At 42.0% G+C, this 15984-nt stretch overlaps 1 protein-coding gene across 1 annotated transcript; it reads right to left on the bottom strand.

Annotated features, from left to right (window-relative positions):
* Window positions 1–227: 227 nt before the first annotated feature.
* cchcr1 (coiled-coil alpha-helical rod protein 1) lies at window positions 228–7971 on the bottom strand. The gene is made up of 19 exons (XM_071534926.1): window positions 7717–7971; window positions 6962–7253; window positions 6684–6851; window positions 6378–6495; window positions 5955–6149; window positions 5487–5650; window positions 5241–5355; window positions 4917–5027; window positions 4294–4437; window positions 4085–4195; window positions 3717–3823; window positions 3471–3583; window positions 3302–3374; window positions 2721–2839; window positions 2412–2600; window positions 1778–1879; window positions 1470–1621; window positions 1222–1369; window positions 228–1085 (listed from the first exon to the last, which is right to left on the bottom strand). Exons 1-19 carry the CDS (start codon window positions 7784–7786, stop codon window positions 955–957), a joined length of 2622 nt encoding a protein of 873 aa, XP_071391027.1. The 5' UTR covers window positions 7787–7971; the 3' UTR covers window positions 228–954.
* Window positions 7972–15984: the final 8013 nt, after the last annotated feature.

A 15984-nucleotide genomic window follows, 5' to 3' on the forward strand; every position in this document is an offset into this window, starting at 1 on the left:
GGAAATACTAAAAATATGACTATATAATATGAAAATATTTTATTTAAAATTGAGAAGGTTAGTATTACCAACTGCCACATTGTGGGTTTCGACCTTGCTACTGATACTGACAACCCATTGTACTGAACCATGTCGAGGTACATACCAAATCATGAATTGTTCCACAATTACTGTCCAAAATACTTTTGGCATAAGTTATGCAAAACACCACCTCAGAGTTTGCAATATTAAGATACTTTATTATATCACACTGACAAGTAAGACATGGCACATAACTATTAGCAAGGTCAACAGAGCAGATTCCTATTAGTTTGTTACAATGTCAAGCACTTACGACCATAATTCATTTACTTCCCCACAAGTCATACCACTTTCATTTGGTGGATTATTCAAGATATTTTGATGGCCAATTTTGAAGGAAACATATTATTAAATATGTCCAATTACAATCTAAAGAAATATGAATAACATTCAATATGAAATGTTGAACATATTTTTGCCAGTGAGGTGAGTTAGTCCAAGCAAGAGAATGAATGCTTTGACAAACCAGACTATTCTGTTATTGGAATTTTAAACATTCATGTGAATTTCTTAAATTTCCTTTCCAAGAGTACTTGCGTAGATTTCACAAAGAATTTTGAAGCACAGGAAAATGTGCACCAAGTTAACAAATACTTTTTCTAGCCACTGTGTATCCAATATTCTCTGCAACAGCCATCTGTATGACAGACGCATTGTGAAACAGAAGATGATGTGAAAGCAATTCTTAAATCTTAGGAATCTATTGCTGTCAAATTTAGGCATATCTTTGCATTAGGTAGCTATCACTCTATTTATTGCTGGCCTATATATTTTGGTTCCCAATAGCATCCTACTTGCCCACCTTTGCTATAAACTAAAAGTATGTTTCCTGGCTCAAATAAATCATGAAGTCTATAATGCTACACCTGAGTATCAGCTTTGTGGGCTGGCTGTGGACGGTCCCGCTCCGTCACCCTGCCCCTCCTCCTCAGCGGAGTCGTCGGAGCTGTGGACCACTGCAGCGCTGAGAGTCTGCAGCTCCTCCAGCACCGACAGGAGTGTCTCTGACAGGGTACAAACAGGCCACTGCTCAGGTCAATAGTGTCTGTGTAGATGTTAACACTAAAAAAACAAACAGTCTGACCTTCTGCCCGAGCAGTGGCGTGAAGAGTCAATATGACAACAAGACACTATAGTTACCTTTGGCAGGTAGCGGGGCTTTTGCTCCCACGCAGCAGCTCCTCTCTGAAGGTCTTTCTGCTTGTTCACTGAGAGCAGCAGAGTTTTGCAGAGCGGTTGTGCGAACTCTCTTATACTCACTCAACAGCCCTCTCTCATGGACAGTGGCCTGGAACACATTCAGTTCACAGAAGGACAAAAACAACTGTGAAAATAGAAACATAATTTCTGAACAAACTGATTTTTACCTAACCTTGAAAAAGCCTTACCAATAGTAGGTTTTTGTCCTTCTCCGTCTCCTTTAGTTGTTTATGTAAATCCTGGACGTCCCTCTTTGTGTGTTCACTCTGCAAGTGCTGTGCTTCTCTCATCTGATCCCGTCTCCTTGCTGCCTGTCTCTCAAACTGTCGCAAAGTCATCACTGCAAGAGACAATACAGACAGAGCAATAGCCATGGGAACATTATACTGTGTAAACAATTCCAACCGCATTAGATCATGCGCAGCAATGCAGGTACGACTCCAACCCACACTTCCAACCAGTGTAGGCTGAGGTGGCACTGTGCTGATCCCTCTACCTGCTTTGGTGTGCTCTCTCCTGGCAGCATTGACTTGAGCCTCCATCTCTCTCAGTCTCTCAGCACAGCGGTCCTCCATCTCAGACACTCTCTCATGCAGGGCTGAAGAGGAACAAATACAACATTCCTCAACGAGAATTTCAATATACCTCAGGTCATACACTGGATTTTGATACATCTGTCAGCAAATCTTCACACAAAGTGGGAACTACACATACAAGGAACTGATTAAATTAATTTCAGGTTAATTGATCATTACCATGCAGGCACGGTAGAGCAGAATGGTTTCCAACAAAGCAAGGTGGCAATAGCCTAGAGGTTGGAGAAGTGGACTTGTATTCCAACTTTTAAAATTGGAGCCAGCAGCAAATTCATGGTTGGTGCACTGAAGACAAAGGAATTTCTAGTGAACCAATCTAAAAGCCAAAATTTGAATGAAATGATTGCTGCATGGTGGATTTGATGTATGTAGCAGCAGAAGCTAGCAATAGCAGACTGCTCCCAGGTGTGAATATCTGGAGCCAGAAGGATGTGGCTGAAAAAGAGCATGAGCGCTCAGTCAACTTTCCCTGGATAAGTAAAGGCTAAAAAAAAAAAAAAAAAAGTGAGCAGCTTTACGTAGCCCCTGCCTCACCCCGCTCACTCTGCTCCTGCTGGCTGAGCAGCTGAGAGCGGAGTTGCTCCAGGTTGACCTTGCTCTCCTCCAGCTGGGTCTGGGTCTGCTGCAGGCTCTGCTGGGCCTCCTCTCTGCCAGCCGCAGCCTCCTGGACCTCCACCCAGCTCTGCTCCAACTCCTGCTGCTGCTGCCTAACTTTACTCTCAACTGAGAGGGAGGGGGAGAGGTTACAAAGGCAGAATGAAACACGATATTGCTAAAAAGTGGGTATGCTACAGATAAACAGATAATGCATAATAATATGTATTAAATCACGAGGATACTCACACTGTTCTCGCAGATCAGCGAGAGTTTTCTCGATGAGCTCCGGGGTTCTTTTGAGCTCCTGTGTGAGCTTGTCTCTCTCTTCACACACCAAGTTAAGCTCTGCCTGGAGGTTTCTGATACTGGAGGGGCAACACAGACAAGGTGGCAGAGCAAATAAGCTAGCAGTAAGCCAAGTAAACACTGGGACAGAGTGTCATACAAAACAGGGCACTCTCTTAACTTGCAAGAAAGTGACAATTTTTACATGCAGCCTAATAATCCCCTAACAGGACTGATCTTATTAAAAGTGAATACTGGAGAAGCCCAATTGGTCCCAACCTAATAGAAATTTCAACAGAGTTGAAACAGAATTTTTTATGTGCTTTACCATTTCTTGTTCATATGCCTTTGTGTAAAGCACTTTGCAAACTCATAGCTCTCATTAGAATTACAAGTAGATAATAGAAGATACATATTCAAAATTAACTGGCCTATGTGTTTATCCTGTAAACTAAAAACAAAAGCAAATGTTTTGTGCATGTATAAACAGTTAATACAATCAACTTCAGCCGAGTTGGGCAAAGATCAGCGGAACCTCATACCTGTCAGCAGTCTGGTCTGTCAATTTATTGGCCTGCTGCACTTTCTGCAGAGCCACCCTCCTCATGATCAATCCTGTGAAGCAAAAACATAATGACTTTCTTTAATCAGCCATGCACAGTTCAAGCTGAACTACTACAATCACCACATTAACCTACAGTACAACCGCACCTTGGATCGTCTCCACTCGTCTTTTAGCAAAAGTTAGCCTCTGGGTAAAAACGTTGAGCCTTGCTTGAGCTGCGTCCACTTCTGCCACCTTAGCCTGAAATACCAGGTTGAATCTATGAGGAAAACATGTGAGGAAAATACAGTTTAAACTCCAAAGCATCTTCCAACATTAACAAAGGCAATTGCTTTAATTACTTTTTTCCTCCAATTGATCCTCTCATTTTAGATTCAGGTAAAAATGTTTACCTCTGGAGTGCCTCTGTCAAGGTTTTAAGTTCAGCCTCTGCTTTCTGACTACATGACTTCAGTTGTAAGTTTTCCCTGTGAGCCTGGGCCAAGTCCTGTTTCAATGTCTGGAAAGACAAAAAAACATCCACATATCAGAGTATATGACACAAATCTAATGCTCAATTTTGAGAATGTGTCATGCCCAGCTGCCCTTCTCGAACCCTCAACTGCTACTATAACCTAAGTAAGTTTTTCATGTAATCAGCGTCCTCTGCTGTGGTAAAACTGTACATGTGTTTATCACTTTCCTAAGCAGCTGTGAATTCATTGTGCATCAGTAAAATTTACAATAGCCACACAGTCGTATCACTTGTTCTGATACCAACCTCCCTGGCCACTCTCTCCAGGTCCAGCTCAGCTATCCTGTCATCCAGACTGTGTTGCAGCACACTCGCCTGGTGCTGCTTTTGTTTGAGCTGCTGCTCAATGGATCTCACCTAAGACACACAACAATGCAACAAGCACTCTTAACACAGTTTCAAACACATAGGACTTGATTGTACTGTGGTATACTATGGGTACGATTGTTGTTTACTGTTGAAAGAAGATTATCCTTCTCTCCTCTTCGTTCAATGTCCTTTGAACGAAGCTGGACGCACAACGTGAAGACTTTCTCTCTCCAGAGCTGAAGCACTTGAAGGCCTTTAGAACCATTCTTCAGTAGTGGATCTGACAAGGTCTATTTTAACATACACGCACGCACGTACACACACACACACACACACACACACACACACACACACAGCTGAGCTTTGGGGTATTTTGTTGATCACACAAGTGGCAGTACTGCAGTCTTACAGCAGAATCATAAACAATAGCAGCTACAGTGTACCATATTGTGTCAATGTGCCCAAAACATCTGTTATAAACCGAATTGGAAGGCCCAAATCCATTTTTAAAAACCAACAAGTTCTACACTAATGTCTACACTAGGTACAAGCTAAACAAGAGCTAGAAGTTAGTCACTACTGGCTAGCAGCCTCAGCAGGTATGCAACATTTAATCTATCTTTTTTATTTTTATCTTACATGTACACAACAATAGTACTCAGTACAATACATGTTTTACCTTGTGATGAACTCATAAGGTCTCGTCTGGGTAGTGAGGCGGTGGTTAGTGCAATTGAAACTTGAAATTAACTGAGGAACAAACACTCACCTTCTTAACTATTGTCTCCTCTTGAAGGGTCAATATCTCATTCACAGAGTTAAGTCTGACTGTCAAAAGCTCTGTGGTCATCTGAAGAGCCGATTTCTCCTTGTTTAGCCTCTACAGAATAATCAAGATTAGAATGATGTACTACAAACATTTCAGCATATATAAGGGCATGAATTACACTAATATGCACATGGATTTATCAATTTTATACTTAATTGGCTACACAACACTTTCTTTACACTACCGAAAAGAAAGGCACAAGCTTGCTTTATCCTCATGCAATTAGTTAACAGTGAATTGATTTTAAATCAATGTTGTCTCCACCTCAACAGTTTCAGTTAGTCTCTCGTTCTCTCCTCTCTCTGGGGAAAGTTGTCCAATGTAATTTCTAAGGCTCTGCAGTGTTGCCGACTGTGTCTCAAAAGCCTGTCTCATTTGGCTGAAAAATGCAAAACAACAACATCCAATAAATGTCAGTGAATCTGAGAGCAAATGCTTCAGAAGTTTAGTTCCCATTACTTACAGGACTTTCATTAAAATCCACTGTATTGTATCCACTGAATGTACCACCTTAGATGTTCTTTCAGCCCATCTCGCTCAGTAGACACATCCATCAGACTGCTCTTCAGCTGCAGCACCTCTGAGGTCATTAAATGAAGTCTGTCCTGTAGTTCACTGTTGGTCTGTCTTGCAGTGGCCAGCTCTGTACTGTAGGTAGCAGTCAACTGCTGCAGCTAGAGTGAACAGAGGCGAACAATGAAAAGTATTAATAACACTGTAATACCTTACTGAAATTCTCTTTTCACTTGCCCCCCTCCAGAGGAAGGTCAAAGGTAGGGTTATAATAGCACTGCTAAGATACAGAATAGCACTGCTGTAGCTGGTAGGGATTTGGTGTATTGCTCAAGGACACTTCAGCAGGGCGGATGCTTGCCAACATGAGGGTTTGATCTCCCAACCCACTATACCACCCTGTTCCCTCAAGTATTTGTAAGCTTAGTGATGGTATCAATTTCCTTGAATAGATTCTCCACACACCTCCATCTCCTGCTTCCTCTGTGATTCCTCCAATTGCTCTGACAGTCTAAGAGTGTGCTGTTTGGCTTCCTCCCCAGCCTGTAGCCTGGCCATCTCAGCCTTCAGAGCGAGCTCCTGGGCCTCTTCTCTGCTCCGCTCTGCATCCCTCCTCAGCCTTGCAATTTCCCCACCAGACTCCCTCTGAAGTCTTTCAAGCTGCAAAGAAAAATATGGTATTAATTCAAGATCAGATGTTGCAGAATGTTTGTCATATGTGAAACTGAGCGTAGCAAATCTGATTTAATCAAAGCTTGTCAATTGTGGTGAACACAGACAACAAGCCAGCATTAAATCAATTTTTAGATTTTCACAAAATACCAGCAAGGCACAGATGATATTGGCTGACATCAACAATTGAACTATTTTGTAGGTAGACAACATTACCTGTGAGTCAATTTTGTCCTTTTCCTCTCTGCGCTGATTGAGCTCCTCTCTGATTTGGCACAGTTCAGTCTTAGCCTTACATAACTCGTCACGCATTGCATCCATTTCATGACTCTGTCTGCAGTACAGAAGTTTAAGCCGTGTTGATCTTGTTCAAAATGATTCATCACAAATGTCTGTAATGTTTAGTCTAATGATAACTATAATATCAGACCCAACCATAAAATTACCCCATTGCAAAGCATTTCATGCACGCTACAACAAACAATTTACAACACTGCTTCACTACATACACATATCTCATACCTGTTCAGGACCCTGTCTTTGTCTCGCATCTCATCCCTGTGTCTCCCTGCAGTGTCCTTCAGTGCCTCCACCTGCCCCTTCAACCTCTCAGCCTCAGCCTTGTGCTTCTCCACCTCCAGTCGCCACTCCGTCTCCCACCTGGACCACGGCTCACTTCTCTCTGCAGATCTGTGTTTAAGGAAGAGGAGCTGCTCATGTCTAATATTTCTGCCAATTGACAGAGGTTAATGGTAAGAATTATAGACCAAATAAGGCATATTCGATATATTGTGAGATACCTTGCCCTCGAGTCTGTAGAGTGATCTATAGGGTTCCTCCCTCTTAGGCTGTCTCCTTGTAACATCATGATTCTCTGATTTTCCTTTCGCAATTCCAGGATTTCCTGTTGGGCCTGAGTGATGACAAGCCATGGATTGGCAGGACTAGGGTCCACTGGTGTTGCTGATGTTAGGCTTGGCCTCATCCAGGAGATAGGTGTTGTCCCTTGGCTCTGAACACCTCTGAGCACTCCAGCAGACTGGACACTTGATGTGAAATGCGATGGGGGCATCAGGTCCTTCTGGATATTCCCTAGATAACAGAATTTGATGTGAATATGTCTAGTGTGTATAGTCTATGTATAGTCCTGTTAGGTTAGGTATAGTCTTGCATAGCCATCTCCACATTTCGTTTTAGAGCTGTGCCAGCTCTGGAGAAAGTAGGTATGGTTTATGAACCTACGTAGGCACTGTAACTAACTGGCTGGTGTCAGTACCAACCACAGAAAAGCAAACAAACGTTAACTTATGGAGAATTCAAACCTTTTAACTTTGAGCTTTGAAGCCACCAGAGTCAACATGACAACTTTCCCTCCCAAAGAAAACACCTAACTTCGTCTTCGTGTTACTATGCACACAAGCTAACTAAACAACGTTACAAACTACCGTTAACTAGGCATGTATTGGGTTATTTTACTTAGCTAGCCGTTAGTATTTGCTTGCGACTGCGAGCGAAATATGTCAATATTATAATGCAGCTAGAACGAGCAACTTACTTGAAACAGCTGGTGCAGTGAAATCAGTGGGTGCGATGAGCTTTTCTTTTTCCAAGCTGTGTCTATCCATGTTAAACGCCTGTCATGGGAAATCACAGCGAAAGTTAAGGGGAAAGCAACCCGATGTGTTTGGGTGCTTCATAAAAAGTGTTTGTTCTCCCGCGGGTCACGTCACTCGTCGTTGCCGTAGTTACAACTGCAGCCTCCTCGCCTCCTCAGCTCTCGCCTTGAGCTAGTTTCGGAAACTTAGCTAACTTTTTGGTGTTCATACCACACGCTGGTGAAAATGCAAATGATAACACCATCCAAAATAACACATTTTCTTATTAGCTTAATGAACTATCTAACTGCAAAGATTAGGCTCGCGCAATGCATCACGGGATAGTTGAAGGACTCGCGGAAGTTGTTTTATTTTTTTTGTTGAAGAGGGGTGGGGCGTGTATGTGTTTGACTGGCACCTGATACGAGAGGTTGTCAACCTGTTTAACATCGGGGACTCCCAGTTACATATAGGCTACATTAGGCCAGTGACTCCGTTCTGAGACGATTTTTGTTGTTAGATATTATCTATAGCTATAAAGCATGGTCTGGCCTACTGTTGGTGGGGAAATAACAGTGGAGAGAGTGAAACCTATCATCAGAAAATACACTAATACATTCTGCCATTCTGTCCCTCAGTGTACTGGAAACCTCTAGCAAATGAAATCTGAAATTAAACCGGTCCTTCTTTTGCTGCGAAGCCCTGCTGCATGAGGTATGTCAAATCCTGTGGAAACAGGAGCAAACTGTTGCAGGGCAGCATATTAATGCAGGTTTGAAGGGTAAACTGGTGGTAATTGGGTTACTTCACTGAATTGTTGGGTTAAGGTGCATGTATTTACATATGTTACCTACAACTGTAAATGTATTAATATGAATAGCTTACAGTGCACATTTGCCATCTTGACATATTTCTGTGTGTGCATATTTTCTTCCATCTGTAGACCTACACCAGTGATGCACATTTTGCACACACTGCATATATGCTGAAAATTGTAGATCTGTGAACTGCAAACATATGCTCATCTGTAAATCTGATAACAAGGATTCTGTGTGTTTATTGATTTGTTTGTTGTATTATCCACAATATGTTATTTTGTCTTGTTTGTTTCCAGTAGCTTCAGTCCTCTCTATTTTCTCTACTCTTACCTATTCTCTATTCTTTACTGCTGCCATGACCTACTTTGCCCATGGGGTTCATTAAAGTTTCATCCAATCTAATCTATTTATGGAGTATTCATAAAACAAAGAGATATCTTTAGGTTGTTTTATTTACACAAATGATCACATATATCAACACAACCTGATGATGCTATAAAATGAAATAAACATAGTAACTGATTTAAGGAAATGGGTACATAAATACCTCAACAAAAGTTAAAAAAAAAAAAAAATTTAAAAAAGGAATATGGGTACATTGCCAAAAAAGACAAGAGGTGACAAGACAACAGGAAAGACTGTGCAGTATTTATCATATCTACCAGTGGAGGGAGAGGAGAAAGGTGAAAGCACTGTAAGTTGTTGGGGGGTGCTTGTATCTACTCAACACTTGGCAGATGCTGCAATAGGTCCTGAAGAACAAAGCAGAGGAAAAGAAGGATCAGACGGGACTGCTGGGAATCCAGAAAACAAAGGCAATACTGACCCTCATCAGAAAGAGGGCAGACTTAAGATGCAGCTCTGCTCCTTAGGTGGATTCTACATAAGAGCTAATGAGGGGGGGGGATGGTTGGATGTAGGGGGAGCAAGGCCTACTGTACTATAACAACAAGGATGTATTTTACCAATTCATCACAGGGAGAGTTATAAAGGGTGTGTTTCATCTTTTAAAATAGGGAGACAGCAGTGAACACAGCCTTGTGATTGGAAGGTTGCCAGTTAGAGTCCCTGCACCATCTGGGGAAATCTGGGCCTGACAGGGAGAATGAGTGAATGAAAAGCAGCCTCTTCTCCCTCAGCAGCTAATGTTGAGGTGCCTTTGAGCAAGGAACTTTACTTAGCCCCGAACTGATCAGTGGCAAACAGCAGAAGTGAGTGTCCTGGGTCGTACTGGGCAGCTCCCAGGTGTGAATGTATGGAACTGTGAATCTGAAGCAGGGCATTGCTGAACAAATACAGATTCTGAACAGTCCCACAGCACATTTGTGGTTTTGCAGACAATAGGTTGCTAAAAAACAAATTCAAAACAAATTGTAAAAGTGCAAACATCAGCCACAGTCCATGTGAGAGAGGTTTGTGAATTGTGACCAAAAAGGTAAGAAGTTTGATAGGGCATGGCGGGTATATGAGAATGAAGTGTGTGGTGGCTGCCTGACTGACATGAATTTGCCTTTTGATGCCCACGGCACCATGGCAACAGCGCTGTGGGTAAAAGAGCAGGCATGCTCAATCAACTTTCCCTGGGTAAAAAAAAAAAAAAGCATTCCTCATGTTTTATACAGAGAGTTGAGGGCAGTGAGAGTAGAGTAGAGAGACCGCCGCTCAACTGGAGGACCTGAAGTGTCCTTGAGCAAGGCACCGAATCCCTACCAGCTTCACATGTGAATCTGTTGATGTTGAAAGAAAATGAACGCTGTCCGGTGTTCTTCTCGCTGCGGGATGTGAATGCAACACTAATAACGGATGCCCTGGCACACCCATTGGCCACGGAAACTGCTTTATGCTTTCTCCCCAATCAAGCTGATTCAGCCCACACTTGAGAGAGTTCATGTGGAGAGAAAATGTCCATGACTGCAAAATTCGGGACTAGAAATTATGTCTTTAATTAAAACTTCTACTTTTCAAAATGCACTTGTTGGCTATCTTGGCGTGCCACATGGGTAATAATGGCAAGTATACAGGGTTGCACCCCTTGGGCCATGCATGTCATTAAAGGTGCACGTCGTAAAAGCCCAGCACACAAATCAGTTGTCCCCTCTAGGAACTATGTTGATAGTCGATCCATTATGTAATGCCCTGTTAGAACCACTGTATTACACTATAAAACTACCCAGCCAAACAGGTAGGCAATCTCTGTGTGATAGGTACTGATCCAACCTGCCTGTACCAAGTTTGCACCAGACAGCTCTACTGTGACGTTATGCCCCAACACGGCGTGTGGCCTAAAGTGACAAGTATATTCTATAAACCCTTAGTATTAATCAAGGTTCATGTTCACCCCTCCTTTTGTTTCTGAGGAAAAACAAACGATGGATCCATGCATGCACACAGTTAAGGAGATATCTGAAAAAGATGTTTACTATTCAGGCAACTGCATGGACTTCACCTCATACATGTTTGTTAATTTCTACTGTGTAGACTGTGTATATTTGCATTTTAGCCATTTAGCTGACACTTATCCAGAAAGTCTATACAAAAAGTGAAACAGTAGAAAAAGCTTAAATTCCTATTACTACAAGCAGCCGGTACACAGCTACATTTCCAGTGCTAATAAATGTTGGATGGCCTTATATAAACACTGGCATCTGTAGATTTTTACACTCTCAGAGGTGAAGTGTAGTGAAGAGTGGAAGAGTCAAAACCACAGCAACAAGATATAGTTTGAATGATTATTTCTGTGTCCTTAGTATCCAAAATAGAGAAGTGTATCAGCAACAGTCTCCTATGGGTGGACTACAATTACTGGTCATTGCTGTGGCCCTCATGCCTTACAGCTGTTACTGAAACGTTCACTATCCTACTTTCAGCCAGCCATGGAGACAATCTCCATGCATTACCCATTCAACCTGCCTGTTGGACAGCGAGTACTAGGTAAAGAAAGAGGCGATGCACTATGGGTGGACTATAATTACTGGTCACTGCTGTGGGCCTCATGCCTCACAGCTGTCACTGAAAGGTTCTTCAGCCATGGGTCCATTGGAGATGCAATTCCCATAGTGATGTGTTGCACCAGGGAACAGGGGCAGTGGCTGTATTCATGCAACCCAACCTGATTCATAACCATATATCTGATAGACTTGGAGCAATGGGTAGAGCTTATTAGTAATCCAACTCAAGATATTATATTAACTTAATGCCTAATGGCCCATGTGAAAACCTTTCTTGGATAAGTGATTAACTATTGTTCTTCTTTATCCCTTCTCGTCACCATTTGCTGTAGGCCCATGCCAACGAAATCCAGTTGATACGAAATGTTATGCTATATTTTGCAAATAACGCCCCATACATCTTTTCACCATGCACCCGCACGTACTCACTTCTTGAATAGAGCTAGCCTACTTGTTAATCTGACAAAAGGTGGATGGGTTTTGCCTGAGCACAAAACATGCGAGTACGTGAGTGGTGTCCGAGGTTACGGTGGTTAGTTAATGGTTTCTAAATTAGGATTTTGTCGGTTGTTGGAGGGTGAATTCAATGCACTGGCGTATCCCGGTGGTTGCCTAGTAACGCGCTGCCAGTGGGCGCCGTAGAGATCTCTATGGTGGGCGCTCCATTAAAACCGTTGGCGCTCCTGACCTTGGCGTCGTGAATGCGCAAAGCACACACAGCCTGTGCGAGGAGGATATTAATTTCAAGCAAAGCGGCAAAGCAGCAGATAAGAGTAAAGATATCGGTGCTTGGTATTGAATCGGGGGAAATATTGTAGGTTGAGTCTGTTGCCCTAGCGAAATTGACGGGCATGGTGATAGAGAAAATCTCGAGATGGAGCGCACATCAGCCCCTATGAAAGCAGGTGAGTTAATAATTCCGTTTTTTTCCGTGGGATGAAGCTTTGTTCAGAGTGATCACTGACATCTAGGCTAATTATTTCACTTGAGGCTATTCCTCCACCAGATAACGTGGTTGAGCGTTTGTAGGCTCGCCAATTTCGTAATTTTCTCTGATTTTTCACGTCCTAGACCTAGATTAAACAAGCTTCACACAGGCTCCAACGTGAGGTAGCGCACACACTACAGCACTTGTCGAGGCTATCTGGGCTGGGGCTTGGTTTCCTGTGTAGGTCTGGATTTGTGTATCAAATTGTAAAGCAGTGTTCATATTAATTATGGTCCCTGCATATAATGTATTCGGTTTCCCTGCATCGATCCTTTCTCCTTTTCATGGCACTGCTAAGTTATGGAATTGGGGGAATCCAGTAAAACCACACCAGTCTAATTACAAGGGCATTGGGAGCCCACACTATTGTCTGATAGACTAGGGCTTCTCTAACGTTTTCATGTCACGGACCCCCACAGACTTAGGCCGTGGAACCCCTATTGATAAGATGTTGTTCCAGGGATCCCCATATGGCAAGATTTTTGTTGTTGGTGATTTAGTATTGAATTGCACTGTCAAGACTGTGGCTGGGGAGATAACAGTGGTGAAAGTGAAACATATGTTTAGAACAGTCATTCTTGTAAGTCTCCAATTGGGATAATTTATAGTGAATTAAATGATGGTGAATTGAACTATAGGACCCCTGGAGGTCCCCTAGGACCCCTCGAGGTCCCCAGACACTTTGAGAACCGCTCTGATGCACCAACTTCAAGCATCAACCTCAAACAGTCATTAGAATAAAATGCTTAGGGAATGAAACATTTTCCTCTTTAAACATGCCACTCATAGGGCAGTGAGTTATGGTTAGCATTTTGTTGCCAGGAAACATTTAAAATATTTTTTTGCCCAGTGTCTCTCTTTTCCTATTGCTGGGAGCAATGGCAATCTACATTGCCTAAAAACGTGCAGTGTACCACACTGGATTGAGTGTGGCAAGCCCATTATGACAAGGCCCATTTGGTGTAGGCTATAAAAGCATTTACCCACAACTGTCCCATGATAGACCACAAGTTGGTAATGGGGTTGAAGCATGCACCTGGACATTTTATAGCCCACTCAGAGGCAATATTCAGTAAGTCTCACACCTATTGTGAGTGTGGGCCTAAGTTTTGACTGTCTGCATTAATGTCAATAAAATTTAAATATATGAGCTACAGCCCCCAAAACAAGCCAATTAGCTTTGGTCCGGTGAATTGAATTTGAATTACTCAAAGTCCTTTGCTGATTCTAAGTGAAATTGCAGCAAATTTGGAAGATGAATTCAAATGCTGTAAATTCATGTGTTATTTAAAGGGGAATACCTTTCATTTTAAGAATTCATAAGTGTTATTACTTTGATCTACCGCAGCCCTGGCAATATTTTTAAATACACAACATCTTTCTAAAGCCAGAGACGAACGAACCAAGTCTTGAATCTGTGATGCTGCACCACTGTACAGCCTGGAACTGCTAATTTGACAATGATTTGTTGGCTGATTTTGTGAACACAGAATTTTTTGTCTGTAATTGGAATCAGTGATTTATAGTAGTGTTATCATTTCCAAAGCAGAAGGTGTACCCTGATCTCCAAAAATACAGCTTTTCCTTCTTTTCCACTTTAATGTCTTGGGAGCCGTACATCAATGTCACACAACAGATAGGGGGAGGAACAAGTCCTGTCCTTTTATGGCTATAGGGGACAGCAGTGAGTGTTAATTAATACAGACCAAACTGACCGAGGGCAGAGAAATAACATATTTCAAAAATGAACTTCTGTGATGTTACCCTTTGAGGAGAAAGAGAAACTGATATAATGCCTCATTGTTAAAAATGATGCAAACTGCACTGATGTGCATATCGGATAATATTACTGTGTTGTGCCTTTGTAAGAGAGCGAGCTGCCTTTATTTGTATTGATGTTTCTGTGTGGAGTCTGCTAGTGTAAACAAAATGTTATGGGTACAGAGAAAAGCCTACATGCCTCATCTATGGTCATAAGCATTGTCCAGCACAAGGGCATGGAGGAAATGAACATCAGGCTTTATGTCACATTTGCCCACCTGTTCTTAGTTTGTATTAATTGAAAAGGCAGTTGTTTCTCTACATGTACAACACAAAAAATAATGGTGTCTAAATATCCAGATGTAGAAATGGTCTCCTGTGTCAAGGAATTAGTCCATCAGTTTGAGAAAGAGCTGTTTAGCCGCACTCTCTCACAACACTCAGGGCAGCACACATCAATAAATTTGATTAGGTTAACAAGCTTGTTTTTGCTTTGTTCATTGACAAGCCATGGGAACCTGATGTCTAACAATATGTGCTTACTGCTATCCCAGAATGCATAAGGACTAAGACTGGGTGCGCCTTCTTGATTACAAAGTTGTTGATTGGGGGGAAAAAAGAACACAGTTTGCTCTCCATGGTTCATTTCATGGGTGAACTTACATTTGATGCATTATGTGGCATATGCACAGGATGTGGCTAGGGGTGAATCTGTGCCCTTCTATTTGCCAAAGGATGCACAGTGATGAATCAGCAAAGACATTTAGAATGAAAATACTTTCGTAAGCGTGGTTGTGGTGAAGATACTGTACAATTAGCTATCACATTTGATCAAAAGGAAGCTCTGGTAACTGTGGTTGTGTTGGAAAACATTAGAAAACATGCATGGTGAAAGGTAGCAGGTTTGCATCAAGCATCACAGATCCAATATCATGGAACTTTCCACCAGTGGATTTAGCAATAAGAAAAATGTGGTATCAGCAGGATTTTATTTAGAGCACCAATAAGGCTGTTTTGTGGATACATAGTTACTCAAGAATGTGTAATACTGTCAAAAATGGATGTAGTGCTGAAGGATAGAAGCGCAGTTGAACAGAGTTCTTATGGTAGCTGAATAAAAACTCTCTCTGGAGGTAGGCAAACAAGCCAGATAATTAGTTTGCAGCACACGCAGATTATGACAAATGAAACTCTCCAAAAGAAGAAGCAAATGATCCTTTTCTTCAGATAAACTCCTGTTTTCTTGAGTATAAACCTCCCTGAAGTCTTACAATTAACCTGCAATGTCTGCGCTTTATGCTGGAAGGTTGTTTGTTGGCAGTGTGGCCTCTTTAGACATGCTTATTGAGGAAGTGCTTCACACTTCTATTATGCATCTGCAAGTCGCTAGTAACTTCATTGTCCGTGTTGCTTAGATATAAGACACTTATAAGGTGCTACAAACCTTCCCTATTTTTTTATATGACGACTTTAAAACACATTAAGCATAAACAAAATCACTGAGATGTCACTATAAAGACGTATTTTCCACTGAGATCCTACTTTTCCAAAGCTTATCTAATATTTGTCTGCTTTTACTGCTGTCTTTTGTGTCTTTTACATAAGAGAAAGTGTGCTTAACACCTTTTATCTTAAGATGCTTTGGCAGCATCACTCCAGCATCACAGCAGATGGGTTTTTCAGATTCCTCCCACTGGCTCCCACAGTAATACA

Source organism: Centroberyx affinis, unplaced genomic scaffold (genome assembly GCF_046629955.1).
Source record: "Centroberyx affinis isolate AG114_WGS23_722 - 3 ecotype Tasmania unplaced genomic scaffold, CSIRO-AGI_Caff_v1 ptg002635l_1, whole genome shotgun sequence".
Classification (NCBI taxonomy): domain Eukaryota; kingdom Metazoa; phylum Chordata; class Actinopteri; order Beryciformes; family Berycidae; genus Centroberyx; species Centroberyx affinis.